General features: G+C 41.1%; 1 protein-coding gene across 1 annotated transcript in view; it reads right to left on the reverse strand.

The window, feature by feature from the left end:
• The window catches only part of TCP1 (t-complex 1), a 75,948-nt gene that overhangs the window by 24,064 nt on the left and 33,907 nt on the right, over window positions 1-17,977 (reverse strand). Inside the window, exons 5-8 of the mRNA XM_069769201.1 lie at window positions 13,664-13,774; window positions 13,243-13,424; window positions 9,515-9,641; window positions 703-878 (exon numbers count right to left, since the gene is read on the reverse strand). Of these exons, the coding sequence (XP_069625302.1) occupies window positions 703-878; window positions 9,515-9,641; window positions 13,243-13,424; window positions 13,664-13,774 (596 nt within the window). The remainder of the gene's footprint in view (window positions 1-702; window positions 879-9,514; window positions 9,642-13,242; window positions 13,425-13,663; window positions 13,775-17,977) is intronic.

Here is a 17,977-nt window from a genome sequence, read left to right on the forward strand (position 1 = left end):
AGTTTAATGCCAGTCGGTGGGGTGTACACTGCAGAGGAGGAGCTAACTTTTTTATTTGCATAGTGTCAGCCTCCTAGTGGCAGCAGCATACACCCATGGTTCCTGTGTCCCCCAATGAGAGGCGATAAAGAAACTCAATTATACCTTATGAACAAACATTATACCAGAAAAGGGGCCGCTTAGTGAAATTTAATAAAATTTGGGATATATGGAACTCGTCGTACCTCACTATGTCATCACGTGGATAATGACCTAGCTTCAATATGAAAGAGGTAGAATATGCATTGGTTCACCCTACGCCTCAGCATTAAATTAATGATATGGAGATTATGTCTCTTTGTCCATGCTAATGTCCATTGACTTTTATTCAGAAAAAAACGCTGCAAATAGCGATACCTGCGTTTTTGCAAAAACGCTGAAAGAAGTAACATGCTCCATGTCCAAAAAAAAAAAAGCAGCAAAGCACAAAATCCTGACGACACAAAAAACCAATGTGTGTGCATGAGATTTCTGAAATCTCAGAGGCTTTGCTGGTACTGTAAAAAGCAGCTGAAATTTTGCAGCAAAAAAACCCAGTGTGAACTTACCCTAAAGCTACTTGATCACAAAACCCAAGAACCATACCTTCATTACCAACATGTTAATTCATTAAATGCTATGGCTGACCTTAGTTAAAACGAGAAAGTGATCAGAGAAACTCACCGCCAGTAGCTTTAGCAATGCGTTTCAAATCCTTTTTCAGTACTCTTCGTACAGCCATTGCACCTGCATCAACAAAATACTTAAGACACATGTCATCAATTCCACCAGTAGTGAGGATGACATTAGCCCCAGTTGCCAATATCTTCTGGATACGCTCTTTGGTAATGTCAGATTCCCTAGGAGAAAACATTAAAAAGTTTGCTGTTCACTTTTATAGTATTTTATATTTAGAAGATAAAGTAGGCCTCTATTAAAGATATTTACACACCACAAAGTCTCATATACCATTAAAGGGGTATTCACAAATTTCAAAGTTACCCCCTATACACACACACAGGAATAAGTTCCTGATTGCTGGCGTTTTAAACCCTTAATGACCAAAGCTTTTCTCGGTTTTGCGTTTTCATTTTTCGCTCCTCTCCTTCCCAGAGCCATAACTTTTTTATTTTTCCATCAATATGGCCATGTGAGGGCTTGTTTTTTGCGGCATGAGTTGTACTTTTGAACGACACCATTGGTTTTATCATGTCCTGTACTAGAAAATGGAAAAAAAAATTCCAAGTGTGGTGAAGCTGCAAAAAAGTGCAATCCCACACTTGTTTTTTGTTTGGCTTTTTTTGCTAGGTTCACTAAATGCTAAAACCGACCTGCCATTATGATTCTCCAGGTCATTTCGAGTTCATAGACACCAAACATATCTAGGTTATTTTTTTATATAAGTGGTGAAAAAAAAGTTCTAAACTTTGCTTAAAAATAAAAAATTTCCGATACCCGTAACGTCTCCATTTTTCGTGATCTCGGGTTATGTGGGGGCTTATGTTTTGCGTGCCAAGCTGAAGTTTTTAATGATACTATTTTGATGTAGATATAATCTTTTGATTGCCCGTTATTGCATTTTATTGCAATGTCACGGCAACAAAATTTTTTTTAAAAAGTATTAGAAATTTCTGGCGTTTTGAATTTTTTGCTCTCCACGCCGTTTAGCAATTAGGTTAATCCTTTTTCCATTATTGATAGATCGGGCGAATATGAACGCGGCGATACCAAATATGTGTATATTTGAATTTTTTTATTGTTTTATTTTAAAGGGGGCGAAAGGGGGGTGATTTGAACTTTTTTTTTTCCATTTTTCTCATTTTAAATTTTTCTTTTACTTTTGCCATGCTTCAATAGCCTCCATGGGAGGTTAGAAGCTGGCATAGCGTGATCGGCTCTGCTACATCGAGGCGATGCTCAGATCGCTTTTATGTAGCAAAATTATTGCACTGCTATGAGCGCCAACCACTGGGTGGCGCTCCTAGCAATCTGGCATCAACAACCATAGAGGTCTGCTGGAGACCTCTGGTTGTTATGCCGACGCACCGATGACCCTCGATCACGTGATGGGGGTCAGTGGTGCGCACATTTCTGTCCGGATGCGCTTGTTAAATGCCACTGTTAGAGTTTGACAGCGGCATTTAACTAGTTAATAGGCGAGGGCGGATCGCAATTCCACCCGCGCCTACTGCAGGCACGTTAGCTGTTCAAAACAGCAGACATGTCCCGGCTTTGATGTGAGCTCACCGCCGGAGTGGGGGGGGGGAGAGGTGTGGCTTCACCCCTCCCGTGGCTCCGATTGGCTGTTGAAAGTGACGTTTCACTTTCTATCAGAGCAATCGTAATATTTCACCAATGAAAATTGGTGAAATATTACAATCTAGCCATGGCCGATGCTGCAATATCATCGGCATGGCAGGAGACAGCGATCTGCCCCCGCCACGGATCCACCGATTCATTCCAGGTACATTTTGATCGCTGTGATAGGTTCTATCACAGCGATCAAAATAAAAAAATAAATAAACCCCCCCTTTATCACCCTCATAGCTAGGGACAATAATAAAATAAAGAAAATATATTTACCTTTTATTTTTCCACTAGGGTTAGGGATACAACTAGGGTTAGGGCTAGAGTTAGGGCTAGGGTTACAACTAGGGTTAGGGTTAGAATTGGGCTATATGCACATGCAGATTTGGCTGCAGATCCGGAGCGGATTCATAGGAGTTTTCCATCATGTTTACAGTACCATGTAAATGTATGGACCACGAATCCGCAGTGCCCATGGTGTGGAAAATACTGCGCAGAAACGCTGCGTTGTATTTTCCGCAGCATGTCAATTCTTTGTTCGGATTCCGCAGCGTCTTACACCTGCTCCTCAATAGGAATCCGCAGGTGAAATCCACACAAAAAAACACTGGAAATCCGTGGTAAATCCGCAAGTAAAACACAATGCATTTTACCTGTGGATTTTTCAAAAACTGTGCGGAAAAATCCTCACGAATCCGCAACGTGGGAACATAGCCTTAGAGTTGGAATTAGGGTTAGAATTAGGGTTAGGGGGTGTGTTGGGGTTAGGGATGTGATTAGGGGTGTGTTGGGGTTAGGGATGTGATTAGGGGTGTGTTGGGGTTAGGGATGTGATTAGGGGTGTGTTGGGGTTAGGGATGTGATTAGGGGTGTGTTGGGGTTAGGGATGTGATTAGGGTTATGGCTAGAGTTGGGATTAGGGTAGGGGTGTCTTGGGGTTAGTGTTGGAGTTAGAATTGAGGGGTTTCCACTGTTTAGGCACATCAGGTGTCTCCAAACGAGACATGGCGCCACCATTGATTGCAGCCAATCTTGCGTTCAAAAAGTCAAATAGTGCTCCCTCCCTTCCGAGCCCCGACGTGCGCCCAAACAGCGGTTTTCCCAAACAGTACATAAGCGTACTCAGGAAAAATTGCACAACTTTGGGGGTCTAATTTCTCGTTAACCTTGGGAAAATAAAAAAATGGGGGATAAAAACGTATCTGTGTGTGAAAAAAATGATTTTTTATTTTCACGGCTCTGCGTTATAAATTTCTGTGAAGCATTTGGGGGTTTTAAGTGCTCACCACACATCTAGATAAGTTCCATGGGGGTCTAGTTTCCAATATGGGGTAACTTGTGCGGGGTTTCTACTGTTTAGGCACATCAGGGGCTCTGCAAACGCAACGTGACGCCCGCAGACCATTCCATCAAAGTCTGCATTTCAAAACGTCACTACTTCCCTTCCGAGCCCTGACGTGTGCCCAAACAGTGGTTTATCCCCCATGTGGGGTATCAGCGTACTCAGGACAAACTGGACAACAACTTTTGGGGTCCAATTTCTCCTGTTACCGTTGTGAAAATAAAAAATTGCAGGCTAAAAAATAATTTTTAAGGAAAGAAAAATGATTTTTTATTTGCACGGCTCTGAGTTATAAACTTCTGTGAAGCACTTGGGGGTTCAAAGTGCTCACTGCACATCTAGATTAGTTCCTTAGGAGGACTAGTTTCCAAAATGGGGTCACTTGTGGGGAAGCTCCAATGTTTAGGCACACAGGGGCTCTCCAAACACGACATGGTGTCCGCTAACGATTGGAGCTAATTCATTCATTCAATTTCATTCAAAAAGTCAAATGGTGCTCCTTTCCTTCCGAGCCCTGTCGTGCGCCCAAACAGTGGTTTACCCCCACATGTGAGGTACCGCTGTACTCGGGAGAAATTGCTCAACAAATTTTAGGATCCATCCATCCTGTTGCCCATGTAAAAATGAAAAAATTGAGGCTAAAAAAAAATTGTGTGAAAAAAAAAAAGTACTTTTTCATTTTTACGATCAATTTGTGAAGCACCTGGGGGTTCATAGTGCTCACTATGCATCTAGATAAGTTCCTTGGGGGGTCCAGTTTCCAAAATAGGGTCACTTGTCGGGGAGCTCCAATTTTTAGGCACACAGGGGCTCTCCAAACGCGACATGGTGTCCGCTAAAGATTGGAGCCAATTTTTCATTCAAAAAGTCAAATGGCGCTCCTTCCTTTCCGAGCCCTGTCGTGCGCCCAAACAGTGGTTCCCCCCCCCCCGGCGTACTCAGGACAAATTGTACAATAACTTTCAGGCTCCGGTTTCTCATTTTACACTTGGGAAAATAAAAATAAAAAGTTGCTAAAGGTCATTTTTGTGACTAAAAAGTGAAATGTTCATTTTTTTCCTTCCATGTTGCTTCTGATGCTGTGAAGCACCTGAAGGGTTAATAAACTTCTTGTATGTGGTTTTGAGCACCTTGAGGGGTGCAGTTTGTATTTTCAGCCATATAGACCCCTCAAACTGACTTCAAATGTGAGGTGGTCCCTAAAAAAAAATGGTTTTGTAAATTTTGTTGTAAAAATGAGAAATCGCTGGTCAAATTTTAACCCTTAACTTCCTAGCAAAAAAAATGTTTCCAAAATTGGGCTGATGTAAAGTTGACATGTGGGTAATGTTATTTATTAACTATTTTGTGCCACATAACTCTCTGGTTTAACAGAATAAAAATTCAAAATTTGAAAATTGCAAAATTTTCACCAAATTTCTGATTTTTTCACAAAACCGCAAAAATTATCGACCTAAATTTACTACTAACATGAAGTCGAATATGTCACGAAAAAACAATGTCAGAATCGCTACGATCCGTTGAAGCGTTCCTGAGTTATTACCTCATAAAGGGACACTGGTTAGAATAGCAAAAAATGGCCAGGTCATTAAGGTCAAAATAGGCTGGGTCATGAAGGGGTTAAAGGGAACCCATCACCCCCAAAATCAATGATGAGATAAAGAGGTTAAATTATACTCACCCAGGGGCGGTCCCGGTACGATCGGCGTCGCGGTTCGGGGCCTCCTATCTGTATGCCGCAGCTCCGGCGCAGGCATACAGTACTTTGTCTGCCCTGTTGAGGGCAGAGCAAAGTACTGCAGTGAGCAGATGCCGGGCCTCTCTGATCTTTCCCGGCGCCTGCGCACTGCAGTACTTTGCTCTGCCCTCAACAGGGCAGCCTAAGTACACATGCGGCGGAGCCGCAGCATGAACACAAGAAGAGAACGTCATCGTAAGAAGATAGGAAGCCCCGGACCTCGACGCCCATCGGACCGGACCACAGCGGGACCGCCCCTAGGTGAGTATCATCGAACGTCTTTTTCTCATCTTTCAGGATACATTGGGAACTTTTCTATAGCCTTCCAGAATGCTGTAGATAATCCCCTGATGCCGGTGGGCTTAGCTCATCTACGATTTTAGGATGGGGGAAGGGAAGGACAGGTTACCTTTAAGTTTTTCATAAGCATTTGGGAAAATTATGAAATGTCTTTTCCTGATCGAAGGATCTCAGCTTTTAGGGTATGTGCACACGTTGTGGATTCTCTGCGGATCCACAGCCTTTTTTGAATATGAAGTAATTTTTTTGTGAAAAAAAAGTTAAATCTTTTTTTTTCTAAACATTCCAAAAATTCCTGTGAAACACCAGAAGGGTTAATAAACTTTTTGAATGTGGTTTTGCGCACCTTGAGGGGTGCAGTTTTTAGAATGCTGTCACTTTTGGGTATTTTCTATCATAGAGACCCCTCAAAGTGACTTCAAATGTAATGTGGTCCCTAAAAAAAAATAAAAAATGGTATTATAAAAATGAGAAGCTGGTCAACTTTTAACCCTTATAACTCCCTAACAACAAAAAAAAAATGTTGGTTCCAAAATTGTGCTGATGTAAAGTAGACATGTGGGCAATGTTACTTATTAAGTATTTTGTGTGACATATCTCTGTGATTTAAGGGTATGAAAATTCAAAGTTGAAAAATTTGAAATTTACAGTTTTTTTCACAAATAAACGCAAGTCATATCAAACAAATGTTACCACTATCATGAAGTACAATATGTCACGAGAAAACAATGTCAGAAACCCCCGTGATCCGTTGAAACGTTCCAGAGTTATAACCTCATAAAGGGACAGTGGTCAGAATTGTAAAAATTGGCCCGGTCATTAACTTGCAAACCACCCTTGGGGGTAAAGGGGTAAATGGTAAACAGCATAACAAAAAAAAAACAAAAAAAAAAAAACGCCAGAAGTATTTTCTTTTGGTTGCCGCAACTTAATAAAAGTCCAAAAGTACAACTTGCCCGGCAAAAAACAAGCCCTCCCACAGCCATATTGACCGAAAAATCATCCAGACTCGGCCCCTCCCAGGCACTTTCAGGGACTCATGACTTGTGCAGACAAAATTGTCCTCCTGTTTCTACATAGAGCTTAGAAGAATTCAGTTAGTCAGTTGTTAATCACACTGTCAGACCGAAGGGAAAATAATTGAGTAGAAACTCAAAATGAGCAATTGTAGGTACACAGTGCTATATAATATGATGATTGCAATATATCTTAAGAGAATAACGATTTTGATGGAAGCAATTCTTTAATTCTTATTCCTTTCTAGAGAAAAGAAACAATATATGCAGCCTGCAGACACAGAATGGGATTGTAGGGAAAAACAGTAATTGGAACTGTAACTAATGTTATGATCTACCGTATTTTGAGGATTGTAAGACGCACCCCAAATTTTGAGGAGAAAAACCGGAAAAAACTGCTTTTTTTAATAAAATGGTGGTGCTTCTTATAATCCATGAGTCTTATTGCTTACCAGGGGTGGTCCCAGGGTCGTTGCTGGAGGAAGCAAGAGTGGAGCGTTGCTGCAGGCTGGGATGAGGGGGGCGTTCGGTCGCGCGGGGCCTCTGCTGACATTTTGTGAAAGCCCAGAGCCCCTGCACTTACATAGTTTACAATGCGGTGGACTCCGGGAAAATGGCTGGCGGGGGAGGCGCACGCGCAGATGGAGATCTTGTCAAAAAGTGCGTATATATATATTATAATCCAAAAAATACTGTATTTTACTATTGGAGTAAACAATGCTGTAGGGAAACTTTTTTTTTTTTTTTAACCTTTGTCAGGCTGCATAATTTTACAACGTTAACAGGCTGCAGAGGTACAATTGTACCTTCATATATATTTTATTGAAATTTGACCAATATATTCTGGACCAAAACTGCAGAGATGTCACGAAATTTCAGCCCTCTACGGCTTTTCAAAAAAAAAAAGTTATTGCAATTTTAAAACGGAATAGTTACAATTGTACCTACTCAGCCGGACAATGGTTAAAGGAACAGCAGAGAATCTTGAACAATTTCACTTTATAATTTACCTTACAGGTATAGTTGCTTATACCCCAAACAATGAATGGAAGCAAATATTAAAATTGAACATTACCTCAAAATATGGATTTGAAGGTATATACAGCTATGGCAAAAATTAAGAGACCAATGCAAAATGTTCAGTTTGTCTGATTGTTCTCTTTATAGGTATATTTTTGAGTAAAATGTAAATTGTTCTTTTACTCTATAAACTACTGACAACATGTCTCCGAATTTTCAAGCAATAAATTTTGTATTTATTTTCTGAAAATGAGAAATGGTTCAAAAGAACAAAAAATGCATTGCTTACAGACCTCAAATAATGCAAAGAAAACAAGTTCATTATCATTTAGAAACAACAATACTAATGTTTTAACGCAGGAAGAGTTCAGAAATCAATATTTTGTGGAATAACCGTGATTTTTTATCACAGATTTCATGCGTCTTGGCATGCTTTCCACCAGTCTTCCGCACTGCTTTTGGGTGACCTTATTCCACTCATGGCACAAAAATGTAAGCAGTTCTTTGATGGCTTGTAACTCTCCATCTTTCTCTTGATTACATTCCAGAGGTTTTCAATGGGGTTCAGGTCTGGAGATTGGGCTGCCCATGACAGGGATGTGGTGGTCCTTCATCCACACATTGATTGACCTAGCTGTGTGGCATGGCGCATTGTCCTGCTGGAAAAAACAGTTCTCAGAGTTGGGGAACATTGCCTGAGCAGAAGGAATCAACTGTTTTTCCAGGATAACCCTGTATGAGGCTTGATTCATCCGTCCTTCGAAAAGATTAACCTGCCCAATTCCAGCCTTGCTGAAGCATCTCCAGATCACCACCGATCCTCTACCAAATTTCACAGTTGGTGCAAGACACTGTGGCTTGTACACCTCTCCAGGTCTCTGTCTAACCATTAGATGACCAGGTGTTGGGCAAAGCTGAAAATTACACTCATCAGATTAGATTAATTTACTTCAGTGCTCTATGCTTCAATCCTTATGGTCTTTGGCAAACTTCAGTCTGGCTCTCCTTTGCTTCACATTGATGAAAGGTTTTTTTTTTTTTATATAGCTTTACATGACTTGAGTCCTGCCTCTAGGAGCCTGTTACGAACTGTTCTTGACGTGCACTTCACCCCAGCTGCCATTCCTTTTGTAGGTCACTTGATGTCATCCTGCGGTTACTGAGTGACATTCGAATAAGATGACGGTCATCCCGGTCAGTGGAGAGTTGTTTTCGTCCTCTGCCAGTCTGTAGCTTTGTTGTCCCAATGTCTGCTGCTTGACCTTGTTGTAATGGACTGCCGTCTTAGAAATTTTAAGGGTGGAGGCAACATGACGCTCACTGTATCCTTCTGCTAGTAAAGCCAGAATTGAGCCCTTTTCCTCACTCAAGACTTTTCTTTTCAACTCCTTTGGCATGGTTAAAAGTTATTTTTTCATTCCCATTACTTTTGGGATATTACTAGCACTTGTTTTGCCATCCAGCTTGTCCTATTGCAAGAGGATTGTGAAGATCACAGCAGTGATTTTTATTCTTTCCTTTGTTAAATAAGATTTGGTTCAGGTGATCTCCTAATCAGTAGCACATTAAGTAGAAGGAGGTGTACTCTGGTTGGAATTCAACTGACACTGGAATGGAATGGCTGTCAGACATGTAGAGAAGCTGATCCTTATAAAACTGTGCAGTGGTCTCAATTTTTGCCAGCTGTATATAAAAAGCAAAAAAAAACAAAAAAAAAAACAAACAAAAAAAAAACACGTGAAAGCAAATATGAACTTAAGCTGATATACATACCTCTGCCTGATCTGGTCCAGCTTGGATGGGTCTGAAATGATCACTTGTACTCCAAGCTTCATTTTAGTTTTCTGCAGACTGAAGTCCAGGCAAGCAATTTTTGCATTTGTGATCCTCTTACTCATTCCTTGAATCAGAGAAACAAGTTGTTTCAGGCTAACACTACATTCTCATATTCAGCCAAGTAGAAGTGTTATTAACCTCCATTTCAAAAATCAAACCTATAAGATTCTGTAAAGACATCCCCAGAAACAGCACAAATCAAGTATCAGTACATTATACATAACGTGTAAGACAATGATCCTTAATCAAACCTGTCACCGTGAATTTGAAGTTCAATCTGCAAGCACATGTTATAGACCAGGGGATCTGAGTAAATGGAAATACAGTTATGTGAAAAAAGACTCAGTATAATTGATGTTTTCATCATTTAATTTTCTGGGATTTTGGGTCCAGCGGGCGGTCCTATCAGGGACTGACAGCTTTCTTTATATAAGTTTGTATACAGATATAGCTGCCAGTCACTGATAGAACAGCCCACTGGGCCCAAAATCCCAGAAAATTAAATGATGAAAACAAGTCATACTGAATCTTTTCTCACAAAATATATCACTCTGCTCAGCTTCTCATGGTGCCTGCAGATCTGACTAAACTGTCATATTGACAAGTTCTCTTTAAAAAGGAGCTGGTCAGATGGTTTCATCCACTCAGTGTTTATAATTAACCTAAACATGTTTTGAAACATGCTCCTGCAACTCCACCACCACAACTGTACCACCCCACATCCCCTCTACTCTCGAAGGCCAGGTTCACACTGCGTTTTAGCGGTCCGTTAGACGGACTGCATTACACCGCGGCATAACGCAGTCCGTTAACGCTGCCATTAAGCCCTATGGCGGATGCATCTCTAGCGCACGCCCACAATGGGCATGTGTTAGCCATGTTCCGTCATTGAGTGACGGACCCTGGAACGCGGGCTGCAGAGTTTCCGGGTCCGTCACTGCTAGCACAAATAGAGCATCTGCTAGCTCTATCTGCGCTTGCGGTATGACAAGTCGGCACTTGCGTTAACAGCAGCCCATTAACGCATGTGTTGAACGGGCTGCTGTTAACGCAATGTAAACCTAGCCTAACCCAGTGTTTCCCAAACTCCAGTCCTCATGGACCCCACGGGTCATGTTTTGAGGATTTCCATAGTGTTGCACAGGTGAGACAATTCCTGATGCCTTGAAGATACTTCCACTACTTGAGCAATACTAAGGAAATCCTGAAAACATGACCCGTGGGGTCCGTGAGGACTTGAGTTTGGGAAACACTGCTCTAACTCATTCTGAAGGCAGTCAGGGTCATATTTCTGTCCAGTCACTACACCGATAGTACCACCACCTTGTGCCAGTCATTGCACTGTTTACCCATCAGCTACAGAAAAAAGTTCTCGTTCACCCACAAAGCTCTCCACAATTCTGCACCATCCATCACACCAACCTGTGCTCTCCGTTTTGCAACTAATCTAAGATTAACCCCTTAATGACCGCCAATACGTCTTTTAACTGACCTGACATATAAGAGAATAGCCTCCCCATACAGATGACAATCCAGCATCTGTTGGTTGTACACTATAGCTGACAACTTGCTGTATCAGCCACGATCAGTATTTGCACCTTCTAAATCTGTTTAACCCCTTAGATGCTGCTGTCAATAGTGACTATATCATTATAAAGGGTTAACAGAGTGTGGGGGCTTCTTCTTTATCCCAATTGGTGCCCTCAGATCATGATTTTGTTGTCCTGATGTTTGCGATGGCAATTCATGACCAAATAGTGGCCTTAGAGTCTGACGGCTGTAGTAATCTGTTTAGAAGTTAGCAACATTTAGGTGGTAAAAATACACATTTTCATTTCTGTCATGCCACTTTGCATTAATTCCTGTAAAGCACCTGAAGAGTTAATAAACTACCTGACAGCAGTTTTCAATATGTTTAGGGGTGCTGTTTTTAAAATGGTATCACGTTTGGGGGTTTCCCAATATATGGGACCCCTAAAGTCACTTCAAACATGGATAAGTCCCTAAAAAAATAAATGTGGTAAATTTCTTTGAAAAAATGAAAAATTGCTGCTACATTTTTAAACCTCCTAAAATGCTAACAAAATAAAATAACATTTTACAAATGGTGCTGATGTAAAGCAGACATGAGGGAAATGTTAATTATTAATGGTTTGCTGTTGTATGACTATCTGGATTAAAGGGATAATCATTCAAATTTAGAAAATTGCTAATTTTTTAACATTTTTCTCAAATTTTTTATATTTTTTATAAATAAACACAAAAAACATTGAACTAAATTTACCATTATCATAAAGTATAATGTGTCACGAAAAAACAATCTCAAAATCACTGGGATTTGTTGAAGCGTTGCAGAGTTATTACCACATAAAGTGACACTGGTCAGATTTCAAAAATTTGGCTCGGTCACTAAGGGGTTAACATTCTCCACAACCTGAACCAACCACTGACATTTTCTGGAATGTACTACACCAATCAGATAAATACCTAGCCCTTGCTTTTTGTTTTTAAGCTTGCCTTAAAAACATCTTTTTAGAGAGGCCAATCAGCTATCTTCACTGATATAACCCTTCCCTGTTCCCACTTTCTAAAGTTTCCGGAGAATCTGGTCTCTTATTAATCTGTCTCCACATCCTCCATATCACTTGGTAACAGTACTTAGATATTAGCGGATGACCGGATCATGCAACTTTATGTCATAACCCATATTTATTATAAAGATTACTGCACCATATATGACAAGTTCTTTTAGCATATTGAGTACCCCATTTCCTTGTAGAATGTAAGCTTGTGAGCAGGACCCTCACTGCTACTTTAACTGTTGAACATCTTTATTGTCTGGACATGTCAGCACTTAATTGTAAAATGTTGGGGAACATACTGGCGCAATATAAATAAAATGAATATTCATGTGTAAAAATGTAACAGTCTCTAATACAACAAATATTTGGAAATTACACCGACTAGAAGGCATAAGCGTGTGCAAAAACTGTATAAAGTGCTGCGGAATATGTTGGCGCTATATAAAAATAAAGATTATTATACTATTATTATAAGCAGATATTTATTTTTGAACAGCAACGAAAGCATTTAAATAGGTGACCACTTAATGCTACGTCCAGTACATTTAGGAAAAAAAACAAATGTGCCACTTAGTATATCATATCAGATCCTAATTCTTACCCTGAAAGATCATCTTCGGTGCAAAGCGTTTTCATTCATCCTTTACTGAACACGGCCACTGACTGAGGGGCATGAGACCCAACAACCATCAGCAGCCCCTGCGGAGAACCACTGTGTATTGGAAATTAGCATATTTGCATTGTTTTTTTCAATTGGGTCACATACCCCTCTATGAGCATCCATGTTAGGGGAAAGAAAGACGGCTGTATTTCTCATGTGGGGATTGCATTTCTCGTAGTGACAGTCGTCTCTCCTGACCCGAGAATGACAGCTGCATAGAAATACACCACACTGTCACGGTCAAGTCAGGAAAGGTACCGTGCCAGTCCGTGCACTGCAATACGATCCTAACAAGAAAAATATGACAGTGTCTGCACCCTAAAAGGACAGGATTGCAATGCAGAAGACCATCCAGAGTCAACACATATCTCCACTAAACATAGGACGCATGGAAACAAGTTATAGAAATATTATATAGTCACCTTGTGAGCCCACAGTGCAGTTCAGCGCATACCCATTAACAAGAATGCTCTCTTTCTGGCTCCGACCATGAGCTTTAAGCACATTAATGGAGTTAATTGGGTAACGGGCTTGACCCTTTGGATCCACATATTTCACAGCAAGTGCAGCATCGACAACCATAGAAGAAAAGAAGTCGCTATCACTGAGCAAACAAGTCAAGGATCAAAAGACTGATCGGGCAAAGCTTGTATTATAGGAGCTAACCATCTGAAGCCCTAAAACATGCAGCCATGTTAACCGAAGACGACAACTTCCTATAGATGACCAAGTGGCTACATCACTTGTCAGAAACCACTATCTGAATATAATCAGCTGTTAAGAATGACTGCCATAATGCCAGCATTGTCTGTGATTGCACCCAGAAAACATGGCAAAGGATACACTCCAATGATTTTAGAAGACATAGAAGTCTTAGCAGCATTAAGAAGACAGTCCTTCCCGAGCTCATCAGTGTTGATAGTGAGGTTTTCATTGATGTATCTAACAGCTTCTCTATATGAGAAAAAGAGAAAAAACATTACATTTCTAAAAAGAGCAAGAATTGTAACATATTGGTTGTATAAATTAAGACGTTCATAGACACGCATGTGAAGGGAAAAGATAGGAGGTTTAGAGCTACACTTTTGAAATATATATTACATATATCTATTTTTATGGAGGTAGCTGCTCCTGGTATGCACCTATTCACACAAGTTTGGATGTGCGAGTCTTTTTTTTGTCATTTCTATGGTAGCTGACTGACCCAGCACTCCTCCCATCACCATGTGGTTTTTAATTGCATCTCATCGCACTTGGTCCCGGCTAACTCATATGTAGGCTTTGCTGAACAGAGGTGTCCACATTCACCCAGGCATACAGACATTGGCCTTCGGTAAGTGTTCACATTTGGACAGGGAGATCAGGGACCCATCAGTTTATGAGACCACCTTGACGACGGTTGATGGGCTCACACTATTTGATTATATCAAATTCTGTGCAAAGCGTCTCTTAAATATTTTCCTAATGTTCAAAAGCCATTTTGCTATTCATATTTCAGATTAGACATGCTTTTGCACGATAGAGTGCAACCTTTTTTGTATATTGTATGGAGGTAGCTGCTCCTGGTATGCACCTATTCACACAAGTTTGGATGTGCGAGTCTTTTTTTTGTCATATATCTATTTTTAACATATACAGTCATGGCTGAAAGTGTTGTCACCCTTGAAATTGTCCCAGAAAATGACACATTTCTCCCAGAAAATTATTGAAATTACATACAGTATTTTGTTATACACTTGTTTATTTCTTGTGTTATTGGAGCAAAACCCACCCGAAAAAAAAGGCAAATTGATTATCACTTCACACACAACCTCAAAGATGGGCTGGACAAAAATGTTGCCACCTTTCCAAAATTGTGGATAAACAACTCTGTTTCAAAAATGTGATGCTCGTTCAAACTCATCTGTGGCAATATGAAAATCATACCTCAAACCAGATACAAAGGGGAGAGTGCAACACTAAGCACGGATAACAAAGAGGAGAGGAAAACTGAGTACGGTACTTTAAAACCAAAATTGTTGAAAAATAATCATCTGAAGATTACAAGTTCATTTTGAGAGATCTTGATGTTCCTATATCCACAGTGTGCAACATAATTAAGTTTACAACCCATGGCACTGCAGCTAATCTCTCAGGAGGGCAGAGAAAAATTGACGATGAAAGGTTGCAATACAGAATAGTCCAGATGGTGGATAAGCAGCCTCAATTAGGTTCCAAAGAAAATCAAGCTGTCATGCAGGCTCAGGGTGCATACGTGTCACAACTATCCATTAACATTTGTATGAAATTAAACGCTACTGCAGAAGACCCAGGAGAACCCCACTGACATACATAAAAAGCTACACTGCAGTTTGCCAAAATCCTTCCAGGAAAGCGTCCTGTGGACAGATGAGACGAAGATAGAGCTTGTTGGTTAAGCACATTCGACTGTTTACTGAAACTAGAATGAGGCCTATGAAGAACACAGTACCTACAGTCAAATATGGTGGAGGTTTAAAGATGCTTAGCTGCGTCTGGCAGTGGGTGCCTTGACTGTTTGCAATACATCATGAAAGGGGAAAACCGGATTATGGGCTGCAATGTAGTGCCCAGTGTCAGAAAACTGGGGGTTTGCGTCTTAGGCAATGGGTCTTCCAGCAGGGCAAGAGCTCCAAAAACGGATGGAAACAATGCACTGGAGAGTTCTGACGTTGCCTGCAGTGAGACCAGATCTAAATCACTTTGAACTCCTGTAGAAAGATCTTAAAAATTACTGTTAGGAGAAGGCACCCTTCAAATATGAGAGATTTGGAGCAGTTTACAGAAGAATAGTGGTCCAAAATTCCAGTTGAGAGGTTTAAGTAGTAATTGATTGCAGTTATTTATGCCATAGAGTGTGCAACCAAATATTAAGCTGAAGGTGACAATTTTATCCAGCTCATTATTGGGGTTGTGTCTGAAATTTTGTCCAATTTGCCACTGTGCTAGGCTACTTTCACACTAGTCCTTCGGTACGGGCCGTCGCAAACCATCGGCCCGACAGTGTGTTAAATTAGCACAACGTGGGCAGTGGATGCAGTTTTACAACGCATCTGCTGCCCATTGTCAGTTCCGGGGAGGAGGGGGCAGAGTTTCGGCCGCGCATGCGCGGTTGCAAATGGCAGACTCAACGCACAAAAAAACGTTACATGGAACGTTTTTTGTGCCGAGTGTCCTCCAAAACATGACGCATCCGTCGCACGATGGGTGCGACGTGTGGGCATACGTCGCAATGCGTCGGCTAATGCAAGTCTATGGAGAAAAAATGCATCATGCGGGCACACTTGCAGGATGCGTTTTTTTCTCCAAAACGATGCATAGCGACGTACAGCAAACAATGCTAGTGTGAAAGTAGCCTTCTTGTGTTGTCCCAATACACAGGAAATAAACAAGTGTTCAACATGTTTAACAGCAATAATTTGCTGTGAGAAATACTTCGTTTTTGAACAATTTCAAAGGTGCCAACACGTTATTCATTAACCCCTTCCTGACACTGCCACTATACAGCAGATGTTGGTGGCACACCTAAGGAACTGGCTTGGGAGCCGAGCTCACTCCATACAATGTGTGTTTTATCTATATTATACAGGGTATATTAATCTCTGCCATGGTTGGAGTTAGATGGCAATTTAACAACTTCGAAGCTGCAGTCAACTGAAACCAAAGAATTTAAAACACCCCTTCGTTACCAATTCAGCAACTGCGGAGTGCAGATGGGTCTTCATGGCAACAATTGGGGCATCTTTGTGCTCCAAAGAAACCTTGTGAGATGTCACTTAATCAAGCAGTAAGGAGCCAATAGGTGGTCCCCTATGCAGCATTAATAGCAAAAACATATAATGTTAAAAATAATAATAAAAAAACATTCTCACCTTCCGGCATCCGCAGCACTTTTTCCAGCGCCTCGCGACGCTCCGGTCCCGAGAATGCATTGCGGCAATGACTCGAGACCGCTACATGATCACAAGTTATTGCCTCAAGGCATTACTGGGAACGGAGCGTCACAAGGACCATTGCTAAAAGCCTGGGCTGGATCCGGGGGCTGCCGGAAGGTGAGTAAATAACTTTTTTTATTTTGTTTGTTTTTTTGCTTGTTTTTTTTTTTTTTTTAACGGGGATATGGTGCTCGCTGTGCTATATACCCCGTGGGCTGCGTAATATACTACATACATATTCTAGAATACCCAATGCATTAGAATCTGGCCACCATCTAGTTTAGTAATAAGAAAGTTTACAACGGTATTACCATATAATATAACGACATGCCCCTGGTTAGGTGGTTTGAATGTCAGCGGGTTTTTGCAATATAAACTGAAGCCAGCATGCTGTAGGGGTTAACACACAGATTTCAACAATGACTCTAGTCAAGCTCTGTGGTTTTGTTTATTTGCAATGATTGTTTAGCACCAGGAGCATATGCCTCCTTGTCTGACTTCACCCAATCTTTTGACAAGCAGACCACTGTCTATAGCCATTGCATATAAAGACCACAAAAACCTCTGACATATTGCTGTCAGAAACAATGGCTATAGTTAGCCCATTAGACAAAGAAGATTGAGAATATACCCACTCAATACATCATATAGAAAAAGGAGAAAGAAGAGCTATACTAGGTATATAATATAAAAGTCCAAAGTTTATTGAAAGCAGTTACATAGTATATATAAAAACGTTTGTACACATACAAAGACAATACACCAGGGTGAACAGAATCCACCAAAGAACCCAAAATGCCTAGATTCCCAACCGGCTATTCATAAAGTGCAGAGTGCCACAGTACAGGCAAATGTGCCCACCCACAGAACGCCCTATATAGGCATGGCCCCCAGTGGGGCAGTAACCATAATCTGGAAGGTGGGGAGACACTTACCAGAGGCAGGGGATGGAGGATCCTAGACCGGGTGTGTAAAGACGCCCCCCTAGGATCCTCCATCCCCTGCCTCTGGTAAGTGTCTCTCCACCTTCCAGATTATGGTTACTGCCCCACTGGGGGCCATGCCTATATAGGGCGTTCTGTGGGTGGGCACATTTGCCTGTACTGTGGCACTCTGCACTTTATGAATAGCCGGTTGGGAATCTAGGCATTTTGGGTTCTTTGGTGGATTCTGTTCACCCTGGTGTATTGTCTTTGTATGTGTA

The sequence above is a fragment of the Ranitomeya imitator genome, chromosome 5, assembly GCF_032444005.1.
Source record: "Ranitomeya imitator isolate aRanImi1 chromosome 5, aRanImi1.pri, whole genome shotgun sequence".
Lineage (NCBI taxonomy): Eukaryota > Metazoa > Chordata > Amphibia > Anura > Dendrobatidae > Ranitomeya > Ranitomeya imitator.